At 50.5% G+C, this 22,775-nt stretch overlaps 1 protein-coding gene across 1 annotated transcript in view; it reads left to right on the forward strand.

Moving 5' to 3' along the window:
* Positions 1 to 22,775, forward strand: part of PDIA5 (protein disulfide isomerase family A member 5) — an 89,136-nt gene that overhangs the window by 45,989 nt on the left and 20,372 nt on the right. Inside the window, exons 8-11 of the mRNA XM_022567174.2 lie at positions 264 to 331; positions 6,884 to 6,975; positions 7,069 to 7,140; positions 13,453 to 13,589. Coding sequence (XP_022422882.2) covers positions 264 to 331; positions 6,884 to 6,975; positions 7,069 to 7,140; positions 13,453 to 13,589 — 369 coding nt within the window. The remainder of the gene's footprint in view (positions 1 to 263; positions 332 to 6,883; positions 6,976 to 7,068; positions 7,141 to 13,452; positions 13,590 to 22,775) is intronic.

Here is a 22,775-nt window from a genome sequence, read left to right on the forward strand (position 1 = left end):
AATTATTCAGTGCTTTGCCCTCCCCCAGCTGCGTCACATTTGCTTGTCAGTCCCGCGTTTATTGAGTGACTGCTGGGCTGGGGTTTGTCAGCTCTTGGGGGTCTGGGGCCTCTGCCTCTGGCCCCATGTGCTCCCAGAGCCTGGGGCAGTCCTGACTCCTGGAGGTGGGATAAATGCTTGTTGGTGGAGGTTGGCCTGAGGGGAGAGGGGGTGGAGCATGGGGCCAGTTGTAACCGTTTGGTTTTTCTCCTGCCGGTGACTAGGGTGCAGCGTGTGCAAGAGGATAATGCCGCATTTCCAGAAGGCTGCGACCCAGCTGCGGGGCCAGTTCGTAAGTGAGGCGCCATGGGCCAGGCGGGGCTGCCTGCCAGCTCCCTACTTCTCCCTCTCTCCCTGCGAGATGGCGGAGGACGGGTGCAGGGCGAGGGGAGAGGGCAGGTTTTGAAATCACGGGAAGGACTTATGCTATTACTGCTGCCCCTGCTGCCCCAGGCGTGTGGTTCAGAGACCTGTCCTCAGTGGATGCTGAGAACTGGCCAGAATTGCTGGAACCAGGAGAATTTGGCGCCTGTCAAAGACCAGTAATGAAATAACCAGGAAACCAGCAAAGCACGTTCGGTGTCGCTGAGAGGCCAGGGGCCAACAGCAGACCGTCAGGGGCCTAGAATGACGGGGGCTGGGCTCCAAAGCAGGCCGAGGCTCTCTCGGTGCCCGGGGAGCCCAGTGGCAAAGAAAGGGGGGCACGGTGACACCAAGGGTGGGCCCAAAGCACAAGAGGGTCCATGAGGCAGCCTCCTGCCCAGGCTTGCAGGGCTCTGTGGTTCCTGTGGGGCAGGAAGAACGTTGGAACCACAGCGGGGAGAGGCGGTGGGGAGCTGGAAACCTGAGCCCACGGGTTCTCGGAAGGAGAGTGTGCTGGGGAGCAGGCGGGAGACAGGGTTGTCTCAGGGACGCCCACCTTTAGGAGACAGGAGGGGAAGGGGAGCCACTGAGGAAACGGGCCTTCAGAGAAGTAGGAGCAACCGGGATGGTCAGTGAGGGAGGAGGGGAGGCCAGGGCAGTCAGACCTCACCCAGGGCTGAGCATCAGTCTCTGACGGGCCTGGTCGTCTCTGTGTGTCCTTCGCCTTTGCCAGGCTTGTCTCTTCTGTGCCATAGGTCTGTCCATTTTTGCACTTACCCCGAGCCACAGAGGTTTGGGGGTTTTTGTTTCGTTAGTTTTGGGTGTTTGTTCTTTTTTTCTCTTCTTGGTGGCAACAGAAAAATAACTGCTAGCTCCTCTGAGAGCATGGCAAAATCCATATGCCTTTCATGACAGGTCATCAGGTGCCATCTCAGTGGGGTGGGCCAGAGTCCCACCAAGGGGGTCCTGAGACCTTAAAACTGCACCACGATCTTTATGGATCAAACTAAGTTGATTAGTTCAGAGTCAATTAAAAAAGGTTTAAAGGGCAGCCCCTGAGCACCGTGACAGCCCTGCTAGCTGGCCCCAGGACTGGGTTGCAAAGAACCAGGTGCTTTCTCTTTTGACCTCATTTCTGGGGAGACACCAATGTCCTGCTTGTTTCTCACTAATAAACTTTTAGCAACCTTCCTGGAGACGTTTGGCCCTGGGGCACACATATATCACTCTGGGGAAGTTTCACTTCACATTTTGGGGCCTCAATAGATACCATATTTTAAGATTATTTCGCCTGGAGAAGAGACTTAATTACCCACAGAGTTCTTTCTGCTGCACCCGTATACACTTAGACAACCGTTCAGCTCACCCTCCGAACTCTAGTGCAGTGGAGGGTAAAGAACTCCAGCCCCATTCAGATGACAAATAAGCTGGCCAGCTCCGTCAAAGCAGGTGAGGTCTTGGTGCCAGTCTCGTGCACTTTCTGGAAGACTCTCAGCCAATGCTGCCTCTCCCTGCCGAACTCAGCATTCCTCCAGGCCCCTCCTGTGCTCCCCCAGAGCCTGTCCCTGCCTTGCATGGTCGTGTCTGCTCATCTTTGCTTCTGTTCTGGATCGCTTTGCCCACCAGTTGATACTAACTATAATAAGGTTTTCTCACTGAGATGTGAGCTCTTGAGCATTTCTTCAGCACAGAGCACAGGCCAAGCTCAGAGTAGGTGCTCAACACATGCTGATGAATGAATGAATGAGCATGTGGCTTACTGGGTACATTTTATTTTAAGCTCTATATTTACATTAAAAGCGATATTCTCCTTTTTGAAAGGAATTCAGAGCATCAGTTCCTAAGGACAGAGGCAAAGTGGGAAGGATGTTTGTGGGACAAGGGCCCTGGGTTCTTTTCTGGCCCTGGGTTCACAATAGGCTCACTTGCAAGGTTAGCCCTGAAGATTACTTGTTAAGGGTACCTGCTTCCAAAAATGGAAAAAAAAAAAAAAACACCCAGTATCTGCTTCTCCTGCTTGGGCCCAGGTCAAGAAATAGAAAAAGGTGACCCTCCCAGTTCCCTAGACAACGTTATAGAAAAGTCAGTGGGATTGTTCAGGTACCCAGTGAGGCTGGCCGATTCAAGCCCAGCTTTGGCCAGGTGCTAGTTACCTCTGTGTTATGTGAACTCATCCGTTACTTTGCTTCTGTATTTTCTTACTTGGGGTTTGTTTTGTTCTGCTTTCCCGTTAGTTTCTTAGGAAAGCACCTTTTGAAAGGTTCTCACCCTTTCCCAGCTCCATAAAGGAGGAAGGGTCCGAGCCACCGGGACCATCACCTACTTCAGGAGGCCTCTAGAGGCCAGGGCTCATGGTGCGGCCACAGCTTCCCAGGAACGGGGCAGCCAGAGGTGTGGATTCCTTTTTGTCCTTGCACACGGGGCAGAGATGGGCTGCTGGTCCCCTGAAATCAAAAGCTTGCTCCTCACCACACTGCTGAAATCCAGCTGGGTTAGCACCTCCTGTTTCCTCTTCATCTCTGTCGTCTTTGGGCCCTTTTTGGCTGGCCGTGTCTGTGGCAGGGGTTAGAAACCTTCCTCCTCTACAGATTTCTTGGGAGGTGTCCAACCTAATGATGTCATTAAGTTGCAAGCGAGGTTGGGTCAGGGATGCACAGCCTTTGCCATTTTCCAGACTCAGATCTGCCTCTTTTTTTTTGCTGTCACTGACGTCTGGTGAGTCATCGGCATCTGTCCCACCTACTCCTGCTAATGGACATCCTCGTCAGCAGCCACTCCCCATCTCAGAGCAGAGCCCATCCTTGTCTGTCTCCTCTTCCCAGCCTTGCCAGTTATTGATGTTCACACTGAGTCTTTTGTGAACCTTGGCCATGATGGGCCATCTGGGTGTAAACAGTGAAATGTGTCGGTCTTGGTGACAGATGTGTGCAGATCAGACTGTGGTGCTGGCTGTTACTAACCACTGGGAGATCTTGGGCAAGTTGCCTTGGAGCCTTCACTTCCCCCATCCTTAAAATGAGGATGATAACCAACCCTGCCCACCTCACTGGGCTGTTGGATGCGCGAATGGGCTGGTGCGTGGAGACAGCTCTATAGCCTGCAGACACTTCACGGGTACAGATGACTGACACCTCCACGCGGCTCCCACTGCTCTGTGCTTACTGTTCCTTCCACTCACCGAACGGGGTGCTGCCAAGGGTCTGCTTTACACCCCCCTTCCTTTATTATTAACATTGGAACAAGGGCCTGGCCCCGTACTCTCCTTGTCTCCTATGGACTGTCCCTCAGTGATTTTTATCTACATCTATAGCTCAACAAAATGTAGCTCCATGGAGCCTGAGTCTCTAAGCTCCAGTACCACATGGCAGACTGCTTGCTTCCCATCTTGGGCTGCATTCTTCTCCCTGGGTCCCAGATGCAGGATGTCTAAAATAAAATTCAGTGTCTTTCCATCGGGCAGGTGGCCAGCTTTCCTTCACGACTCCTCCCGAGCACCGCAGGCTCCTCTGGCAATGTGCCTTTTTGCCAGGCCATTGTCATCCATCTGTCCCCCTCACGTCCTCCATCCTCTCCCTGCCCACCAGCCCAGGTCAGACCCTGGTTAGCCCATACAGGGTGGCTACCAAAGACTGCCGACTTGTCTCCCTGACCTGTGACTTTCCCCTTACAACCCCCGATAGCTCTCCGGCACCTCCTGAGTAAAGTCCTGGTTTCTTAGACCTTAAAGCCTGGTCCACAGCGACCTCAGTGAACTCGCCCAGCCTTCTCCCCCTACTCCCTTCTGTGTGTCCTACAGTTAAACCAACATGGTCTCGGTTCTTGAGCCACGTCTTGTTTTGTCTTGTCTCCATTTTCTCTTCCTGGAATGTCTGTGGAAATCTTACCCTCCTTGACCACTAGCTCACACGCTCCTGCTTTGTGGAGTTCCCTTGATGGTTCCTGTCACAGCATGGGCTGGACACGAGGAAGATCATGTTGTGTCAGCCGACTGGCCCCAAGCCCACATGGCTCGGTGTCAGGCACAGTGACCCTAACTTCTCCGTAGGTTGAGACCAGTTTTGCCTCATTTGGATTCACAGACTCCAAAAAGTGTTTGTAAGTAGTCGTTCAAAAAACAGTTATCTCATTAACTAATAAATGACCCCAAAGTAGTCAGAAGTGCTACAGAAATTCAGAGAATTAAGAGTTCATCACAAGCAAAGGTGGTTTAGAAAGGCCACCTAGGGGAGTGGGATGTGATTTGCCTTAAAAGGTGGATGAGTCTTCGGTGGTAGCCGAGAGAGGGGGAGTGGGCAACATGGGCAAAGGGGGTAGAATACTCGAAGTCAGGGCCAGGAGAATACAGCACGGGTTCTGGGAGCGTGAGCACATCTGCAGAGCTTCTTAGTGGTATTAGTGAAGGCGGCTAACAGATTTTGAGTGTTGTCGATACTTGTACCGTCTCATTTAGCCTTCACAGCAGCCAGAGGAGGGGGCTGCAGGTGAGGAGACTGAGGCACAGAGGTAACTGTGACTTGCTCAAGGAAAACATCTACTGAGAGAGGAGTTAGGATTTAGACCCAGCATCCTAACCCCTGAGCCCAGGCTCCTAGCCACTGTGGTATATTCCCATCTGCAAGGGGCCCCAGACGGCAAACAGTCCAACTTCCTCTCTGTGCAGAAATCTCAGACTGTCTCATTCCTGGGAGAATTAAAAACCTAGACCCTAGCAGGTGCACAATTAAGGCTTTTGTAGGAAAGAAGAATTAAAAGACGAGACAGGGACCATATGGTCTTTGAGTGTGGAGTTAGACTTTAGCCTGCATTCAGTGGAGTTGAAAGGTTTTGCACCGGGAAGTGATGTAATGAAAGAGGAGGATGTGGAAGATTAACCTCGTGGTGAATGTGCACTGACACTGGGTAGACCAATTAGACATTAAAAAAGAACTCTAAAGTAGACAATTATTACTGGAACAGGCTGCTGAATCAGTCTGCGGAAGTGAACAGACGGGCTTTTAGAGTGTTCCAGGGCTTCTAGTAAGTTCTGTCTCAGGCTTATTTTCCCTGTATTCCTTGTAGCATCCCACAAGGGGGCGGGAGAAAAAAAAAACAGATTTAGCAAGCATTTATTGTGTGTTTGCTGTATGCCAGGCACTGTGCTAGGTACTTAAAATGGTTCATAAGATACGTTTAGATGCCTCTAGAGATGGAGCTGCCAGAGGCACGGGTAGCTCCCATCACCCAGGATTTGGTAGGAAATAAAGAACTTGAGCACCAGTTTTGTGCTAAAACCTCTGACTTGGGTCATCCCATTCAGTTCTCTCAAGAGCCCTGTGATAGTCTCCTCACCCACATCTTCCAAACAGGGAACCTCAGGGAGGGTGAGTGACTTGTCCAAGGTCACGCGACTGCCAAGTGGAAACAGTCCTCTGAATCAAGTTCATTGTCCACTGAGACTGCTCTTTCCCGTTTTCTCTCCCTATGCCTCCTTACATATTATTCAGCAAAATTCCGCTTCCTGGTTTCTTCTTTCTGCTTCTGTAACTGCTGCTGACTTTTTTGAACTTCCTCTGCCTGCCCCTCTATGCCACCCGGCGTTGTGGAACAGCCCTCTTACATCTGGCCACACTGTGTTCTCTCGTGAGGACAGATTCAAAGTCCTTTGTCCAGGCACCTGATCCTGCCATATAGAAAAAAGTTCCTGCTTCAGGAAAGGAGTTCTAGGGGACTCATTCTGGGTTGTTCTCAGTACATAGGCTTGTCATCAGTAATACAAGCTACTACAGTTTTCCTTTCCCATTCAGGGGTGTTGGATATGTGGACCCCTGCCACCAGAACATGTTCAGACTTCAGAGATGATGCTCAAATGATGCTGTAGGTGATGGTCACCCACAGGAGGCCTAACAGGGTTTGGAGGGAGGAGAGTTAGGCAGGTGGATGGTCATGAGACCCATGCAACCTCCTTGGCCACATTAACTGTGAGATCTGAGAATGTTGCACATGAAGCCAGGGCGGACAGACTGAGGTATCCAGGAAGGTGTCCAAGGGTGCCTTAGAGTGGCAGAGTGGCTCAGTGGTGATTCCATAACTTGGGAGAAGAGTACAACCTTAGTTGACATGGGCAGAGAAAAGGCATAATATGTACTTGGGTGGCAGTGAACCCACTCTAGGACCTGGTTGACCTTGGTAACAAGGCCAGGTTTCTTCTTCAACCCTCAGAACTTTGTTTTGCTCTGGGATGGTTTTTCCCACAGGGCAGGCAGGAGGGAATGCCTGTATGGGGGGCAGCCCTTGGGCCCAGATGACTGCTTCTTCCAGAGCACGCGGGCATCGTTCCCAGCTGGCTTGGCTATCCTTGATCCCCCGCTGCCCTGGGCTGTGCGTCAGACTGTGAGGCTTCGTCCCCATCATCTGTTTCTGGTGGGACGGCTGGGCAGGCATGGACAAGGTGAGGGCGTCTGTGGGCGGAGAGTGGACAGGTCTGTTCTCCCTTTGCTCCCAGGTGCTGGCCGGGATGAATGTCTACTCCTCGGAATTTGAAAACATCAAGGAGGAGTACAGTGTGCGCGGCTACCCCACCATCTGCTATTTCGAGTAAGTCCCCTGCTTCCCTGCTGACGCTCGCTCCCCTCCATGATGGCGTTTGCCTCCCTGGCTGAGCCCACGGTGTCTCCTCATGTTTCACAGGAAAGGACGGTTTTTGTTCCAGTACGACAGCTATGGGTCCACAGCTGAGGACATTGTGGAGTGGCTGAAGAAGTAAGTTGGCGTTTGCCTTGGTGGGGCGGGGGAGGGTACCCAGAGGGGGAGGGGCATCTGCCGGGCCCCAGGGTGTCCCTGGGCACAGGGCTCCTTCTGGTGGTTGGGAAGAGAATGAGGAAAGAAAGGACCATTGTGTGCTGCCCACGCAACTGTCTATGGGCTGCATCTAGGTGAGGGTGGGGATCTGTGCGTGCAGAATGTGCGAGTCGGGAGGATTTTGTGTGACTGGCCGTGACGACTGCATTTCAGATAGGTTTTTTTCCCCTTAGTCTACCTGATGGCTAGAAGTATTTCTCACCCAGGACGGCAGGTTTGAGAGAGGTTCCGCTGCACATCTCTCTGAAAATAGAGTTGTCAGTCAGACACTCATTTCAAACATAACACTTTGTATTATGTGCCATGAAGCTAAGAAGTGTCCTCATGCCTTAGATTTGCAGACTGCTTTGCTGTTCACCACGCAGCCCCGCAGAGCTGCTTCATAGCAACCTGTGGTCCTGCTTATAATGTGATTAGATCCTTATAACCCAAACCGCCCGTGCACCTGGAGTCCCCCGCCCCCCATGCTAGGTGTGTGACTTTTGCGTGACGCTTGGACCCTGACTGGTGTGTTGGATGGGGAGTCTGTCTCCCCAGCGCCTTCTCCGTGGCCGGAGCTCTCCTGAAGCCCACCCCAGAACACTCACCTGCTCTGGGCTCTGCCTGGCACTGGCCTGGCACTTACCAGTCACTGCCAGTGTGCGGTTATTTGTGCACGGTGCTTAGAATAAGAATTGGAGCATTTTGGGAGCTTCACTTTGTGGCTGGCCCTGTTCTAAGCACCTTATGTCTCATGGAATCCTCAGGACAGCCCCATAAGGAAGATACTATTATGACCCTTATTTCCTGAATGAGGTAACTAAGCAGAGTGATGGAGTAGCTCGTCCAAGCTCCTGCAGTGCCAAGCAGAAGGGCTGGGGTCGGCCCCCGGCAGCAGCTCCCCCGCGTTCTGGCCAGAGCCTCTGCCCTTTCCCCAGCTGCCAGCACGGTGGCTGTTTATTGACATCGTTACCGCAGGGGCACAGGGTTAAAGGATTAGTTATCCAAAGCAATGAGGTTGAAAATGTGTTATTTTCAGAATGGGAAAGGAAGATAAATTTTGTACTAAAAAAAAAAAAAATACCCCAAAACCCACAACAAACTGTTTGATTCTGAAGGTTGAAACTCTCAATCTTCTGTTCCGTGGGTTCCCGGGGGCCCAGGAGATAAAGCACCGTGGCAGAACCATGTTTGCATGGTGTCCTTTATTTCTTGGAAGCATTTTCACATCTCTGTCTCCATCTATTACCTCATTTCCAGCCCCTGCCCAGGAAGGCAGCTCCCCATTACCCTGTAGTCATTGTCTTAACCTGGGCCTTCGCACCCCTGTTTTCATTTTTCACTTGATAATAAGCATGTCCTCTCCTCCAGCCAGACATATGTCGCTCTGCTTTGGGAGAAGGTTTCAACAAATGGCAGTCTCATTTGTCACCAGAGCATAAAATCTGCTTCCCTCCCCCTTCTGTAACCTTTTCTGGCTTCAAAATACACTCGTATCTTCTTGGAAGGATAATGTTTATTATTTTTTTTAGAAAGTGTTCAGAATTGCTTGCTAGCCCTGGACCAGGGGAGCACGTCAGTGGCTTTTCTGAGACGGGGTATTATCTCCCCGCTGGACTCCGCCACTCCGTCCCCCACCCCACCCAGGCCCACCGCAGCTCCTCCACCAGACCCTGTCCCGGGCCCCACTCCTACCCCCAGGGCTGCCTCCTGATCCCTGTCCTGGACTGGCCCTCCCCACTTCCCACCTCTGCCTTCCTCTCCTCACCCCCATGGGCAGGAGACCTTGTTAACAGCTTTTGGTTCACCCTGGGTCTCCAGTCGGCTGAGGTTGGTGGGGTAACTCCGGGGAAGGGAAGACAGCACCCGGGTCCCGCTGGGTAGCAACTCCGGAGCCGCCCAACCACCTGTGGTCCCTGTGCTGGAGGTGCACATATGGGGGCAGCTTCTCCAAAGGCATGACCATAGCGCACTCCCCCAGCACAGCCGAGGGCAGGGAGGACCCCCAGTGAGCTGCCTCAGCAAGATCTAGTGATGTCACTGTGCTGCCAGCTAGCTTCATTTTTTAAAAGTCTTTTCTGATTTTAAGGCTATCAGTGAGCTATATCATTATTGAAAAGAGTAAATATTTAAACAAGGGGAAAAGTGGCCCCCTTACTCCACTACCCAAGGATAATGTGTGGTGATATTTGGCAAATTTCCTTCTAGATTCCCCCCAACATATACCCAGCTGTGTGCGTGCGTACGTATGTGCGTGCGTGTGTGTGTGTGTGTGTGTGTGTGTGTGTTTTCCTGGTGCCAGGTGTTTTAAGTCTTCACCAGGTTTCCACCAAATCCTGGTGGGTGGGTAGCAGTGATCCTACCTTTCCTGCTGCCCTGCACTTCTTCCTTGGGCCTCTCTATTGGCTGCTCATGGCTTATGGTCACCAAATGTAGAAGGATGAGGGTGGATCCAGCCTTGCTAATTCTCTAGATCAGGGGTCCCCAACTCGGGGGCTGTGGATCGGTAGTGGTCCACGGCCTGTTAGGAACCGGGCCACACAGCAGGAGGTGAGCGGCGGGCCAGCGAGCGAAGCTTCATCTGCGGCTCCCCATCGCTTGCATTACTGCCTGAACCATCCCCCACCCCCACCCCACCCCCATCGTGGAAAAATTGTCTTCCACAAAACCGCTCCCTGGTGCCAAAAAAGTTGGGGCCGCTGCTCTAGATGACTTTCAGAAGCCCAGGAGAGAAGAGCCAAATCCTGCTGTCTGACATGTGACTGGCGAGTGGGCCAGGCAGGGCATCCCTGGTGTCGGAGTGCCCCAGGGCTCTGGGGTAGATGCGATGATCCTGGCAGTGTGCCCCTTTGTGCTTCTGGCAGCTGCGTTTCTTATTCCACACTCTGCAGATTTCCTGCTACTCAGTTGGGCTTGGCAGGTAGAGGGTGCAGAAGTGGCAATCCATTTTGACCTAGCTACCTGTTTCTGCCTGTGTATTTTTATACTAACCAGAAGTGGACTGAAAACAAACACAAAGCATTCTTGACTTGTCATATTTTGAGTTGCATCTTCTTATCAATGGCATGTGCACCTGCCTCAGGCAAGGACGTGCTTTGTGTGAACTTCCCAGTCCTGGAGAACCTGCAGAAGTCAGAGTTGCAGGATTGGAAGGGAATGTGAAAGTCAGCGAATCTGCCCCCAGCAATTCCCTTTCGGTGTCGTGTTACCACTAGGACAGATGTAGTTACTCCATCCCGCTTAAACACCTCAGAGGACAGGGCCTCGACTCATTTTGAGGGTGTCCACTCATGTTTGAATGATTCTTATTGAGGTTATGAATGATATCTAGGAACATTTGGGTAGTACTTCGTACATTCACGTCCATTATCTGTCTAGATGTACCTGCAAGGCAGATGAAGAAGGGCCTACAAATATACTGCCTTGTAGATGTTTTAAGTCAGGCTGGTTGCCTAAGCCCCTAGAGCTGGAAGGTGGAGGAAACAGGACTCAAAACCAGGTCTTCTGACTCCCAGTCCGGCTCTTTCTCTCTTATCTGTTGTAGATAGAACATTCTTAGTTCTGTTGAGCTAAAGTTTCTTTCTCTGGAGCTTCCACTTGGTGTTGGTTCTCCTTTATGGAGCCATAGAAAATAAATCTTAGTTTCTCTTCCCAGTGCAGTCTGAAATGTTTGAAGACAACTATTGTGTTCCCCATGTCTCCTCTTCTCCTGGTTAGACACCTCCAGTTCCTTCAACTTTTCTTCTCTCATTCCCTTGTTGATTCAAAAAGAGTTTATTTGGTATCTGCTTTGTGTTAGGCGTAGGAGGTAGAGAGATAATCTAGAGGGAGCCCCATTCTTTAAGGAGAGAGACAGTAAAAAGCATAGTTCATAGTGCCTCTTACTGCTGTGCCCAGCTCTGCAGGCCTCTCCAGAAAGCAAACTTCCTGCTGTCCACTGAGTGGGAGAGGGGCACCCACCTGGCTGCTGGGGAGATGGACAGGATCTGAGGGCCTCCCATTCAGCCCCAGGCCACAGCCCTGCTTTAAGGGGGTCCTCCTGGTCCTTCGGAGCCTTTGCATATTAGGGTGGTTCTTGGGCCCCTGCCCCCTCTGAGCACCCAGCACCTCAAGTTTCCACCCTCTAAGGAAGGCAGAAGTTTTTTGCTAAGTCGGTTTTCTAGCTTCTAAATTTGCACTGACCTCTTTTTCTCTCTTTGCTGCTGTCTTCCTGTTCTTTTTGCTCTTGTGGGTTCATACTTTTTTTTTTTTTAACTCTTGTACTGTCACTTTAGTGGTTTTGGAGTATGTCCTCCATGTTTAACTAGAAATTTCTCAGGTACTTTCATATCTTGTACTTCTGCTGAGGCATGGCTTCTCCATTCTGGGTGTATAATTGTGCTGGATTTTTAAAAATTATTTTAATTTTAGAATAGATTCCTTTCACATAATTAAAATAATTTTTTAAACGATACTTAAAAATTATACATTGAAGTTTTCCTTTTATCTGGTTCCTCCATCCTATTCTCCCTCCTACCCCTTAGAGGTAACAACTTTAATTAGTCCTTATGCAGATAACACGCAAACATGAATAAGTATTTTTTATCTCTCTCTATTTTATGCAGAAGTTAGCACATTATGGCCTGTTGTGTATATCCCAGCAGTCTACCCACATCAGAGTGTAGGGGAGCTTCTTTGTCCTCCTTTACCACGCTCAGCCCTCCATCTTGCAGAAGGACTGCAGTTTACCTACCAAGGGACACTGGGTTCTTCTAGTCTTTGCTATGACAAATCATCTACAATGAATACCTTGGAATGTACGTAATTTTGCATGTGTCCAGGTGTATTGGAAAGATAGAGTCCCTGAAGTGGAGTTGGTGATGTTTTCAGGGATTGGTGTTTTGAGCCCAGGTTTTGGAACCTAGGTTTCTTGGTGTTGGTCTGGGACTGTTGTCTGGCTGGTGACTCATTCTAAAGCTTCATTTTGCCATCAGCGCTACCTGACACTGGATGTGCACGGGCTCAGAGTGGTTTGCCCTCTCCCTGCCACTTCCCATTGCTTCACACCAGGGTGGCTGAAGCCACCGGTGGGGCCTCGTCCAAAGCACCAGAGAGGGCTTCTGAAGGTGCCGTCAGACCCAGGCTCTGCCGTAGGGTGGGGCTGGCAGGTTCCACCGTGTCAGCTGCGTGGGAGGGCTGCAGATTCCATCGCGTGGGCAACATTGGTCTCATGAATTCTCAGCCCTGGCTGCTGGAACTTTACACTTTTTTTCTACTGTAAGCTCTCAAAGGCAGGAAACAGTGGTTGTCTTTTCACATTTGTCATCCTAAAGCGTTTTTTCAAAGTAGCGATTAAGGTGCTCTGGCAAAGGTGTTCATAAAGCATCAGGGAGTTTGTGTCACTAGCAGCCTTATCCTCAACTTTGGAGCAAGAGAGGGTGGCTGTGAGCCTCCCCCGTCACAACGGCTGGCGACACAGATGTCAGCACATGGCTGTCCCAGGTGGAGGCAGGCTCCAGGGAGGTTAAGCACCAGCCCGAGGTTTTGCAGCTCGTGGTGGCAGAGCGCGGATTTGGACTGACTTCTGAGCCTGGCCCTTTCTGCTCCAGCATTCTGCCTCTGGAGAACCAGATAACTTTGTTCCAGTCTCTAGGAAGGGTTCGTGATGTAGCCTGGATGCTGTCATAGTTAGGGTGCCTTGTTCCCCTGGGCTCCACCCTTCCTCATTACGACCCTCCTCCCACCCTGGTCGGTGAACGCCCTGCACCCGCCTCCCCGGCCCCCAGCCCTTCCCGGGTATTTGGTCTTTCTCAGACACCTGGCCTCTGCCTTTCCTCCTCACCACCACCCCTCCCCTCTAACTCCCTCTCCCCGCTCCCCGCCCTGTGGGCACCATGCAGCACAACAGTTAACTTTGCCAAAGGTCACTCTTTGCTGTTGCTGTTTATTCTTGCCAGTTGGCTGAGAGGTTGAAAGAGCTTGAGATGCTCACGAACGCCCCCGATTCTAGGGAGGAAGTGAGGTTTCTTGATCTGCCCAGAGGGCTGCAGCTGAAGCGACTGTTTGCCACAGGCTATCAGCTGAGCACCTCTGGGCTCTGAGGGAACGGTGGAGGTGGGCAGGGCCGAGGAGTCCTGCTCCGCTCCTCCGGGGGGTCGTGGTGCGCCCCTGAAGCAGGCCGTGCGAGCCGCTGGGGGTAAGGGCTGCGCGGGCCCCGGCGCGTGCTCTGAGCTCTGCCTGTTTTTGGTCTTCCAGTCCACAGCCGCCACAGCCCCAGGTCCCCGAGACTCCCTGGGCAGATGAGGGCGGCTCCGTTTATCACCTGACCGATGAAGACTTTGACCAGTTTGTGAAGGAACACTCCTCTGTGCTCGTCCTGTTCCACGCCCCATGTGAGTGGAACCTTGCTCCTCTCTGCCACCGCCTGCCTCCCTCGGCCGCTGCAGGGCGGGCGCCGCTCTGAGCCTTTAGATATTACCTAGGACGGCAATCATCCCTCAGCTTACAGGTGGGGAAACTGAGGCCCCAAGAGGGCCCGAATCTTGCCCAGTAGTTGCAAGGGCACAGTGAGGCCAGGGCTGGAGCCTCAGACCCCGTAGCGTCTAGAACAGCTTCTTTCTGCTTCAGCTTGCGTCCGTCACAGCCTGAAGCAGCCTTTGTGCATCAAGGAAGGAAAACATGTGAATGCTGTAAAATGTGTTGGCCGTATTGGCTGAAAAGCCCTGTAGCTCAGGAGTTTTCTAGGCCAGTGTCCTCCCTGTTCCCGTGGAGAATGGAAAATTGATTGTAATTCGTTTCTCAGAGGGAGAAGGCTGCTTCTGGAAAGGTGAGCAAGGGCATGACAGCCCCTGGGCACAGAGTTCCAGGGAGCAGCTCCTGGGAAAGGTGGGCCCATCCTGATGGGTGTAGAAGGTGGGTCCCCAGCACCCTGGGACAGAGTGCATGTGTGTGGGGTGCTCCTCTCTCATAGCTTCTTGCCAGCTCTTGGGCCCAGTGATGGTGGGTAAGAGGAAAAAAAAAAGCAAAAAGAACTACTTCATGGATCAGTGTCATAATTGCCCAGTCCACAGAGGCATCTTTAGTGAGAGAATACTTTATTAATCATCTTTGTCATAGAGGCCCTTACGCTATTCATTGTGTATTGCCTTACGGTGGCCAAGTGGCTGCCCGCAGGGTCATCTCCTTTTATCTTACCCACAGTGCTGCAAAGCGAGTATGATTAGCCCCACTATACAGACAAGGAGACTATTGCACGGAGAAATGGCACTGCTCTGTGAGTCCTGCACTGCTGAGCCCTGGCCTTCCCGTCTTCCGCTTCCCCTGTAGTATCACATGGGTTTGGTTAATCAGGAATTGTTCATATACAGACCACTACTGGGGATTTCCCCAAGTCCTCCTTTCTTATAAGTGCCAAATCCTTAAGAGAATCCAAAGGAAAATTATTTTTGGCCTTTCTTCTTCTGACTATCTAGAAAAACGACCGCAAAAAACCTAAAAAAACCCCCAAAACACGAAGTTTCAAAGGGCCTCCTAATTAGGGGCAATGACAGAGAGGGCCTTAGGAGCACATCACGCCCAGCCCTGCAGGGGCTCAGTGAGGGCATCCCTGTGGTTGAAGGTACCTGATGAATGCCCGCCAGGCAGCACTGCAGTGCTCTCCCCGCTGAGGTGTGCTCTCCCGGCCAGTCTCAGCGTTGCTGATGGAAGCGCAGGGAGTCATGCTGCATCCAGAGCTGAACTCACCCTGCCTGCGTCCCTGTCCCAGCAGTAGAAGCAGGTACCAGCTCACTGTTTTCAGTTCCCCGCTGTGTGTCGGTGCTTCCAGCCTGTGCTGAGAGAGCCGCCTGGCTTCTGGAGGAGCGCAGAGTGGTCTGAGCCGTGCTCTGTGGTTTATGCATCACAGCGTGGAGAGTGCGCATCCCCTTTGATGAATGCTAACAGCATGTACCTGGTGGATTGGAATTGTTTAATAATTGTTTGTTAAGCCCTTTCTTTATAGAACCCCGGTTGCAGACCCGCAAAAATTCTGGTCTGTGTTCTTTCTTGTACTCTCAGGTGGTAAGCAATCCATTGTAGCACCTGATGCTTGCAGGGTCTGGACCCCAGAGCCTGGCTATAGAGTTCTTCCCTGCCCCCTCCCCTTATAATGCACCCTCCTCGCTCTCTGAACCAGAATGATCATCACTGCCCCAATCCAAGTCACCTGTGGGTATAGAGTAAGGGCTTAATGAATGAGAAAACGAACAAATGAGGTTGTTGAGAGCTGAATTAGAGAATGAGAACTAGAAGGCAGATAGCAGCTTTCGTTTTCCCCATTAGTCTTTGTTACTGAGTACGCTACCCTTGTTGAGAGGGCTCCGGTTCAAATTTAGGAAATGGAAACATCTGAGGCTTCTATTGGTGGGTGTCTGCCTGTTAGGGACCCTGCATTCTCTGATGAGGTGCCTGTCGGCCCCCCGGCTTTGCCTGTGTGTGTGTGTGTGTGTGTGTGTGTGTGTGTGTATGTATTTCTGCTGGACTGGCAGAGTGAGAGGGATCAGGGCAAAAGCCCGAGGTGAAGCTCCCTGAAGAACTGCCTGTTTAAATTCCCATCCGATGGGAGCGGCTTTGCATTAAATAATCTCTCTACACAGTCCTCCTCCTTTATCTGGGAGTGTGGGCTTTAGAAGGGATGGACTGTACATGGTTTAGAGAGGAATCTGAGCCCAGGAGGGGTGAACTGACAGCAGGGCCCTCTTAGCTGCCTAGCTGGGCATCTCGTGCCTGAGTGTTCCCGAGAGCAAACACTGATCAGAGAACCACTTTTGTGGTGTTTGAGGGACCTAGAGAAAAGGACAAATGTCAGGAGGCCAGAGACTGGCAGTGCTGGCTCATGTTTCCCAAGCTAATAAAATGTGAATTCCGGAAATTACAGTGTTACAGGTGCCGATCCCAGACCAAATAGAGAGCGGTTAAGAAACAGACCATTTTGGAGACCTAGGAAAACACGTTGGGATCTATCAACATAGAAGACCATAGATTCTACTAAGGATTGCCACGTGTGCTTGGTTTGTTTCTTGGGATAGGATTGCTAAGTTGATGAATTAGTGTGTCTTTCTTTGATCAAAAATGAGTTGTTGTTTTCCTAAGTGCAGTAGGGAGAACCGGGCAGGATGCGGCCACCATGAGGGGACCGTCCCCTTGGTGCTCTGTGACTGTGAGTCTGGCCTGGTTCTGTCTGGTACTTGTTTTTTTATAAGCAGTTTTGTTGAAACTATAAAAAGCAAGGCAAGCTTTCAAATCTGCAAGGGTTAGAGTTGGAAAAAGGAAGCTAGTTAAAATATCAAACAATGGTATTAAGATTTTAAAAGATCCCCACAGACTGAAATAGTGGAGCTCAAACTAAAAAGCTGAATTTATCTTGATGACTTTTTGATAATTAAAAAGGAGTGTGTGTATGTTTTTTGGGTTTTTTTGCGGTACGCGGGCCTCTCACTGTTGTGGCCTCTCCCGTTGCGGAGCACAGGCTCCGGATGCACAGGCTTAGCGACCATGGCTCACGGGCCCAGCCGCTCTGCGGCATGTGGGATCTTCCCGGACCGGGGCACAAACCCGCGTCCCCTGCATCGGCAGGCGGACTCTCAACCACTGAGCCACCAGGGAAGCCCCAATTCATCTGGATTTTTCATTTGTTGTGCCACGTGGGAGGAAGGGATTTCATTTCATTCGTTAAGTTCTTTTTTCCTTGCTTTTTCCTTTATGTTTTTCTTAACATTATCTTGTAAGTATTTTCTTATGTTATTAAAAATGCTTATTTGTACATACTTTTTGTGGTCACATAATATTCCATTATATAATGGCACCATAAATTACCTAACCAGCACCATAATGTTGAAGGTTTGAGTTGTTTACTGTATTTCCCCACTATAAATCAGGCTGCAGAGAGCATTTTCATGCATAATTATTTGTCCACATGTCAGATTATTTCCTTAGGGTAGAATCCTGGAAGAAAAAATTTTAAAGCTTGTTATCTACATTTTACACTAACGTAAAGGAAGAAAAAAAAAATCCCAACTTTCTCTTTGTGCAAGAAGAGGGCTGCGTGGTAGATGAGGCATTCATCAGTGTGTGTCTGCCCTAGAGTATCTGAGTGTCTACAAGTCAGCTTTGGTGCATATACAGCGGGAAGCCTCGAAAGAGCCCAGAGGTTTCTGGGGGGCCCATCACAATGTTACAGCATCTTTGTTTCTGCTAGCATCTGTAGGAGCCCCACCTCCCTGGCACACCCAAGCCAAGGTCCAGGCAAGGCAGCAGGAATGTGGGTAGGAAAATCCAGGCTCCTCTTGAGAACCAGGTACTAGGGAGCTTTCCAAAGTAATCTGGTCTCCTGGAAAATTCTGGTTACAGGAGCCAGGAGAGTCTCCATAGCTGGCCTGCAATAAAATCATAGGTGTAACTGAAGTTAACGGAATCCAGAGGGATCTGAAGATTTGGAATTGACGGGAAGCCAACATTCCCACAGCCAGAGAAGAGTGTGGTCAAGGAACTGACGGGCAGCCTCTTTGCCAGGTCATGAAAGTCAGTGTAAGTGCACTTACAAGCTGATAAAAACCCAACAAGGAAGTTTGGCAGTAAAACTTAATGGCCCATCAAATCACAATCAGGACAGTAAAACGCAGTGGGCTGGAGTCCTGCTCCGGCTTCTGACCGTCCTCCTCTGGCTCTCCTGCAGCCCACACTGCCAGGACAGCCTGAAGGCCAGGCCCGGAGGCTGGGGTCAAGGCAGTCACTGCTCATGACCCACAGTTCCCCAGGCCAGGCGGGTGCCAGCGAGGGAGACGTTTGCTCCGCCAGACCTCTCTCCTTCTTGGGGCCTGGCTGGTCCCATCGTCACAAACTCTGTTTACAGAGGCTTATTGCTTAGCCTTAGTATCTTGTCTAAGGAGCAGAGGGAATTGATGTTAGTGGTGAAAACCATAATGCTATCAAGAGAACTCTTGGGAATATTTGGTAATTTCAGAACAACATCCAGAGATGTTGGAGATTTCCAAAGATGTTTTCCAGACCTAGTAAGGATCAGGGGAAGTGTATGTAAATGGTGGTGTGGAGAGGAGCGTACGCACATAGTAACTGGTTTGGCTCCTGGTTTTACTAAGTAGAGGTGTTTAGTTAAACTAGCAACTACTTGGTGTGACTTTTGCCCCAAAAGGATTTAGTTCAGTTAAACCTTGCGTGCACAGGTATAACCTGAACAATACAGCCATGAGGTTCATTCATTCACAAAGTATGTGGGATGCCATCCTCAGTGGTGAGTGAGACGGACGTCCAAGCCTGTAGAGAGCTTACATCCACTTGGGGGATTGGAAGTTTCAAGTAAGCACATTACTCCAGCTGTTTTGAGTACAGTCAAGGAAATAAGCAGGCTATTGGAAGTGAGTGTGATGGGTTGAGGCTTCTTGGGGTTAGGTGGTCAGGTGGTCAGGGAATTTCTCTGAAGAAGTGAAATTTGAACTAAAGCCTGCATGATGTGAAGTGATCAGCCACGCAGAGTCCTGAGGGAAGATCGTGTTCCAGGCAAACAGCCCGATAAGAGCCATGGGGGTAGAAATGAGCTTGGTGAGATAGGAAAGCAGAAGGAGGCCACAGGCTGCAGAGTAGAGGACAGGAGGGAGATGGCCTGAGTTGAGGTTGGAGGGTAGGAAAGTCCGACAGTGTGGGACTTGTGGCTGTGAGAAGGAGTTTGGATTTCGATCCACTTGTGATGGGAGCCATTGGAAAGTTTTTTTTTTTTTTTTAATTTTATTTATTTATTTATTTTTGGCAGCATTGGGTCTTCGTTGCTGTGTGCAGGCTTTCTCTAGTTGTGGCGAGCGGGAGCTACTCTTCGTTGCAGTGCGCGGGCTTCTCATTGCAGTGGCTTCTCTCATTGTGGAGCATGGGCTCTAGGCTCATGGGCTTCAGTAGTTGCGGCTCGCGGGCTCAGTAGTTGTGGCTCACGGGCTCTAGAGAGCAGGCTCAGTAGTTAGTTGTGGCACATGAGCTTAGTTGCTCCGCGGCATGCGGGATCTTCCCGGGCCAGGGATTGAACCCTTGTACCCTGCATTGGCAGGTGGATTCTCAACCACTGTGCCACCGGGGAAGCCCCATTAGAAAGTTTTGACCAAGGGAATTTGATATGATTTATGATTTGAAAAGATGCCCTGGCCGCCCCTGAATACCAAGAGACAGCAATATAATAGTCACAGGGCACTACAAAATGAAATGCCATAGGAGGATATGAATAAGATGTCTTTTGTGAGTAGAAGAGAAATAGGTAGTTCGGTGGGGCTGGAGTGAACTGGAGACTCAAAGTAGGGGCCAGGGCCCAGGTGGACACTCCGCATGGAGAGGTCTCATCCATCAGGGCAGGGGCTGTGATGAAGTGAGCTGGGTGCTGGGGGACAGAACTTCAGGGAAAAGGTCAGCTCATGTGGTCACAGCTCCAGCCAGAAGATCCACCTTCTAATCCCATCTTGTTTAACGGTGCCTCTGGGATCTCCAGTTTATCACTATCTCCCAGAGCCGTCATTTCTGATGATCCCTGCCCTGTGTCTCGTGGGGCTGCTGAGATAGTGTGTGGAAGGCCAGTGCAGAGAGCAAGCGCTTTTATTACTTGGCAGAGTCCTGGGAGATGGGGCCAGAGGTTCAGGAGAGAGCTGTGAGTACAAGCCAAAGAATCTGGCACCTCCTGGCATGTCCTCCAGCCACCCCTCCTGTGTCCAGTGCAGACATCATGGGTCGATCACAGCTCTTCTTCCCAGTGAGCCAATTCTCTGTCTTAAGAGGCCATCTCCCGCCCGCCACTAATAGAAGTTGGCAGGCGATGTGGAGTCTGTTTGCTTCCCCAGCGGGCAGTGGCATCAAAGGGCTGAGCCTGGCAAAGGTATGAAGGTGAACTCCCTCATCTTCGGGGGTCCTGCCTCATTGACTGGGACATTTTGGAAAGAAACAGTGGTTTTCTATGAGTGGGTTTGTCTTCTTTCCCCCCATTCCCACCCAGTCCCACCACCCACCTTGACCGTGGGGCCTGCTAGCACTGGCCTGACAGCACCAATCATAACGTGGTAGAGGAGAGGGTGCTCAGGGGAGCATCCCCTTCCTGCCCCTCCCGCCTGCCATGGAGACCACTTGGAGCCTGAAGCCCGGGTCTCCTGAGGCCTGCCCGGGCATCCTCCCTTGTGCTCTGATGGGCTGAGCGGCTCTCACTCAGGCCGCTCACTTCCTACTCTCCAGGGGAGACCGAACTCTTGGGTGACAGACCCTCCATCAGCAGGAGAGCCTCTGAGCTTCCTTTTCTCCGTGTCTCTTCATGCAGGGTGAGCTCCCTCTGCCCCTGTCAGGGGAGGTCACCTCGGGGCAGGGTGCAGGGAGCGGTCAGCCTGGAGGCAGGCCTGGGGGCTCCTTTGAGAGTTGTAGAGCCTCCTGACTGTAAGCCCCAAAGAGTGATTTATTCTTTTTATTTTAGTGAGAATCAAAAAAAAAAAAAAAAAAGTTTAAGTCTTAATATATGTCATGTTAAGTCAGTAGAATCCTCCTTAGGATATCCAGTTTACTCCAGACATGCGGATGTTCGTGGAAGGATACCTGAGCCTGGACACCTGTGGGGACAGCTCGTTGTTCTTCTCCGGCCCCCCGCCGGGAAAGTGACTGCCTTGCAGTCAGCCCTTCGTTGCCTTGGCCTCTTAACCAGGGGTCTATGAGCGGGTGAGGGCATTCGGAGCCCTCTGAAGTTATTCATCAGTATGGAACATATATGCATCAGTACGGGAGAAGTGGGGGAGAAGCTTAAATTCTCAACAGTGTCAGGGACCCAGAAAAGCCCGGAGTCTGCCCTGAGCTGAGGAGGATGCTCTCCCTTTTGCTGTTGTGGGCGGCTGCTGCCTGCAGGGAGAGAGGCCCGCTGGGAGTTCCGAGCTGGACCACGGTCTGTGTGCTTTCCATCTGGGGCACGGCTCAGTGAAACAGAAATAGCACTGCGTGCTCTACATGCTTCAGGTACATCCTGTTAAATGGACTTTTGTGGTCACTCTCGAGACTCTGCATAGCATCTGGGTATAAGATTGGTTCTGTGGGGAAATCACATTTTCAGTTCCAAACAAACAATTTACCAAAACAAAACAAAAAATGCTTTTGTAACTCAGTTGTTTAGAAAGTGCAAATGGGTTGTGATAACACTAAGTGTTCATTTCTGGAAAATAATGTTCTTACATTTTAATATCATGATGACTTTGATACCTGTATGGTTCATGGGGGCCCCAAGTGGGCTCTAGTCAGACCATGAGCCCACAGGTGTCCCTCCCCCTTGCTTGGGCCCATTTGAGAAAGACCAACATGTTGGTACGGCTGAGAATTGTAGCCACTCCCTGGGCTGCATTCCATCAGTGAGTTTCCTCCACCGAGTCATCTCATGGCTCCCCCAGAGCACTCTGTCCAGAGGAGGGCTTGACAACACTGGCCAGGGTTTTCTATTATCAGTGTGTGTGTGTGTGTGTTGAGGGGGGCAGTTAGGGTAGCCACTGTGAGGCCTCCTGTCTCTGGGAGGAACAAGTTGAGAATGGACTAAGGAAATTGGAACAGGCAGGAATGGAACGGGCCTGTTTGTGTCTCAGTGCCATGTGGAGCTGAGCTCTGCAGGAATGACCTTGGAGGAGAGAGGAATTTTTGTCCCAGCCAAGTGCTCAGATGGAGGCAGGAAAGCTGTTTACATGGCCCAGTGGCTCCTGGAGGGTGTGGGAGGTCTTCTCTGATAATACTGGTGTGTGTCTGTCTGCCTTCCTTTGTTTCTTTCTCTTTTTGGTCCAGATTCTTTTTTTTTTAATTAAAGTATAGTTGATTTACAATATTATATTAGTTTCAGGTATACAACATAGTGATTCAATATTTTTATAGATTGTACTCCATTTAAAGCTATTACAAAACAATGGCTATATTTCCCTGTGCTGTATCCTTTTTGCTTATTTATTATATACATAGTAGTTTGTATCTCTTCATCCCATACCCCTGTCTGGCTCCTTCCCCCTTCGCTCTCCCCACTGGTAACCACCAGTTTGTGCTCTATATCTGTGAGTCTGTTACTGTATCATTATATACATTTGCTTCTTTTATTCTTTTAGATTCCACATGTAAGTGATAACGTAGAGTATTTGTCTGTCTCTGTCTGACTTATTTCACTAAGCTTAATACCCTCCAGGTCCATCCACATTGTTACAAATGGCAGAATTATTTTTATGGCGGGGTAATATACCATTGTATATATGTATCTATCTTCTTTATCCATTCATCTGTTCATGGACACTTAGGCTGCTTCTGTATCTTGGCAATTGTAAATAATGCTTCTATGAACATTGGGGTGCATGTATCCTTTGAAATTAGTGTTTTTGTTTCTTTCAAATACATACCCAGGAGTGGAATTTCTGGGTCATATGGTAATTCTATTTTTAGTTTTTTGAGGCACCTCCATACTGTTTTCCATAGTGGCTGCACCAATTTACATTCCCACCAACAGTGTACCAGGTTTCCCTTTTCTCCACATCCTTGTCAACATTTGTTATTTGTAGACT

The sequence above is a fragment of the Delphinapterus leucas genome, chromosome 4, assembly GCF_059928025.1.
Source record: "Delphinapterus leucas isolate spDelLeu-1000000601 "Yukka" chromosome 4, BTC_Dleu_Yukka2, whole genome shotgun sequence".
Lineage (NCBI taxonomy): Eukaryota > Metazoa > Chordata > Mammalia > Artiodactyla > Monodontidae > Delphinapterus > Delphinapterus leucas.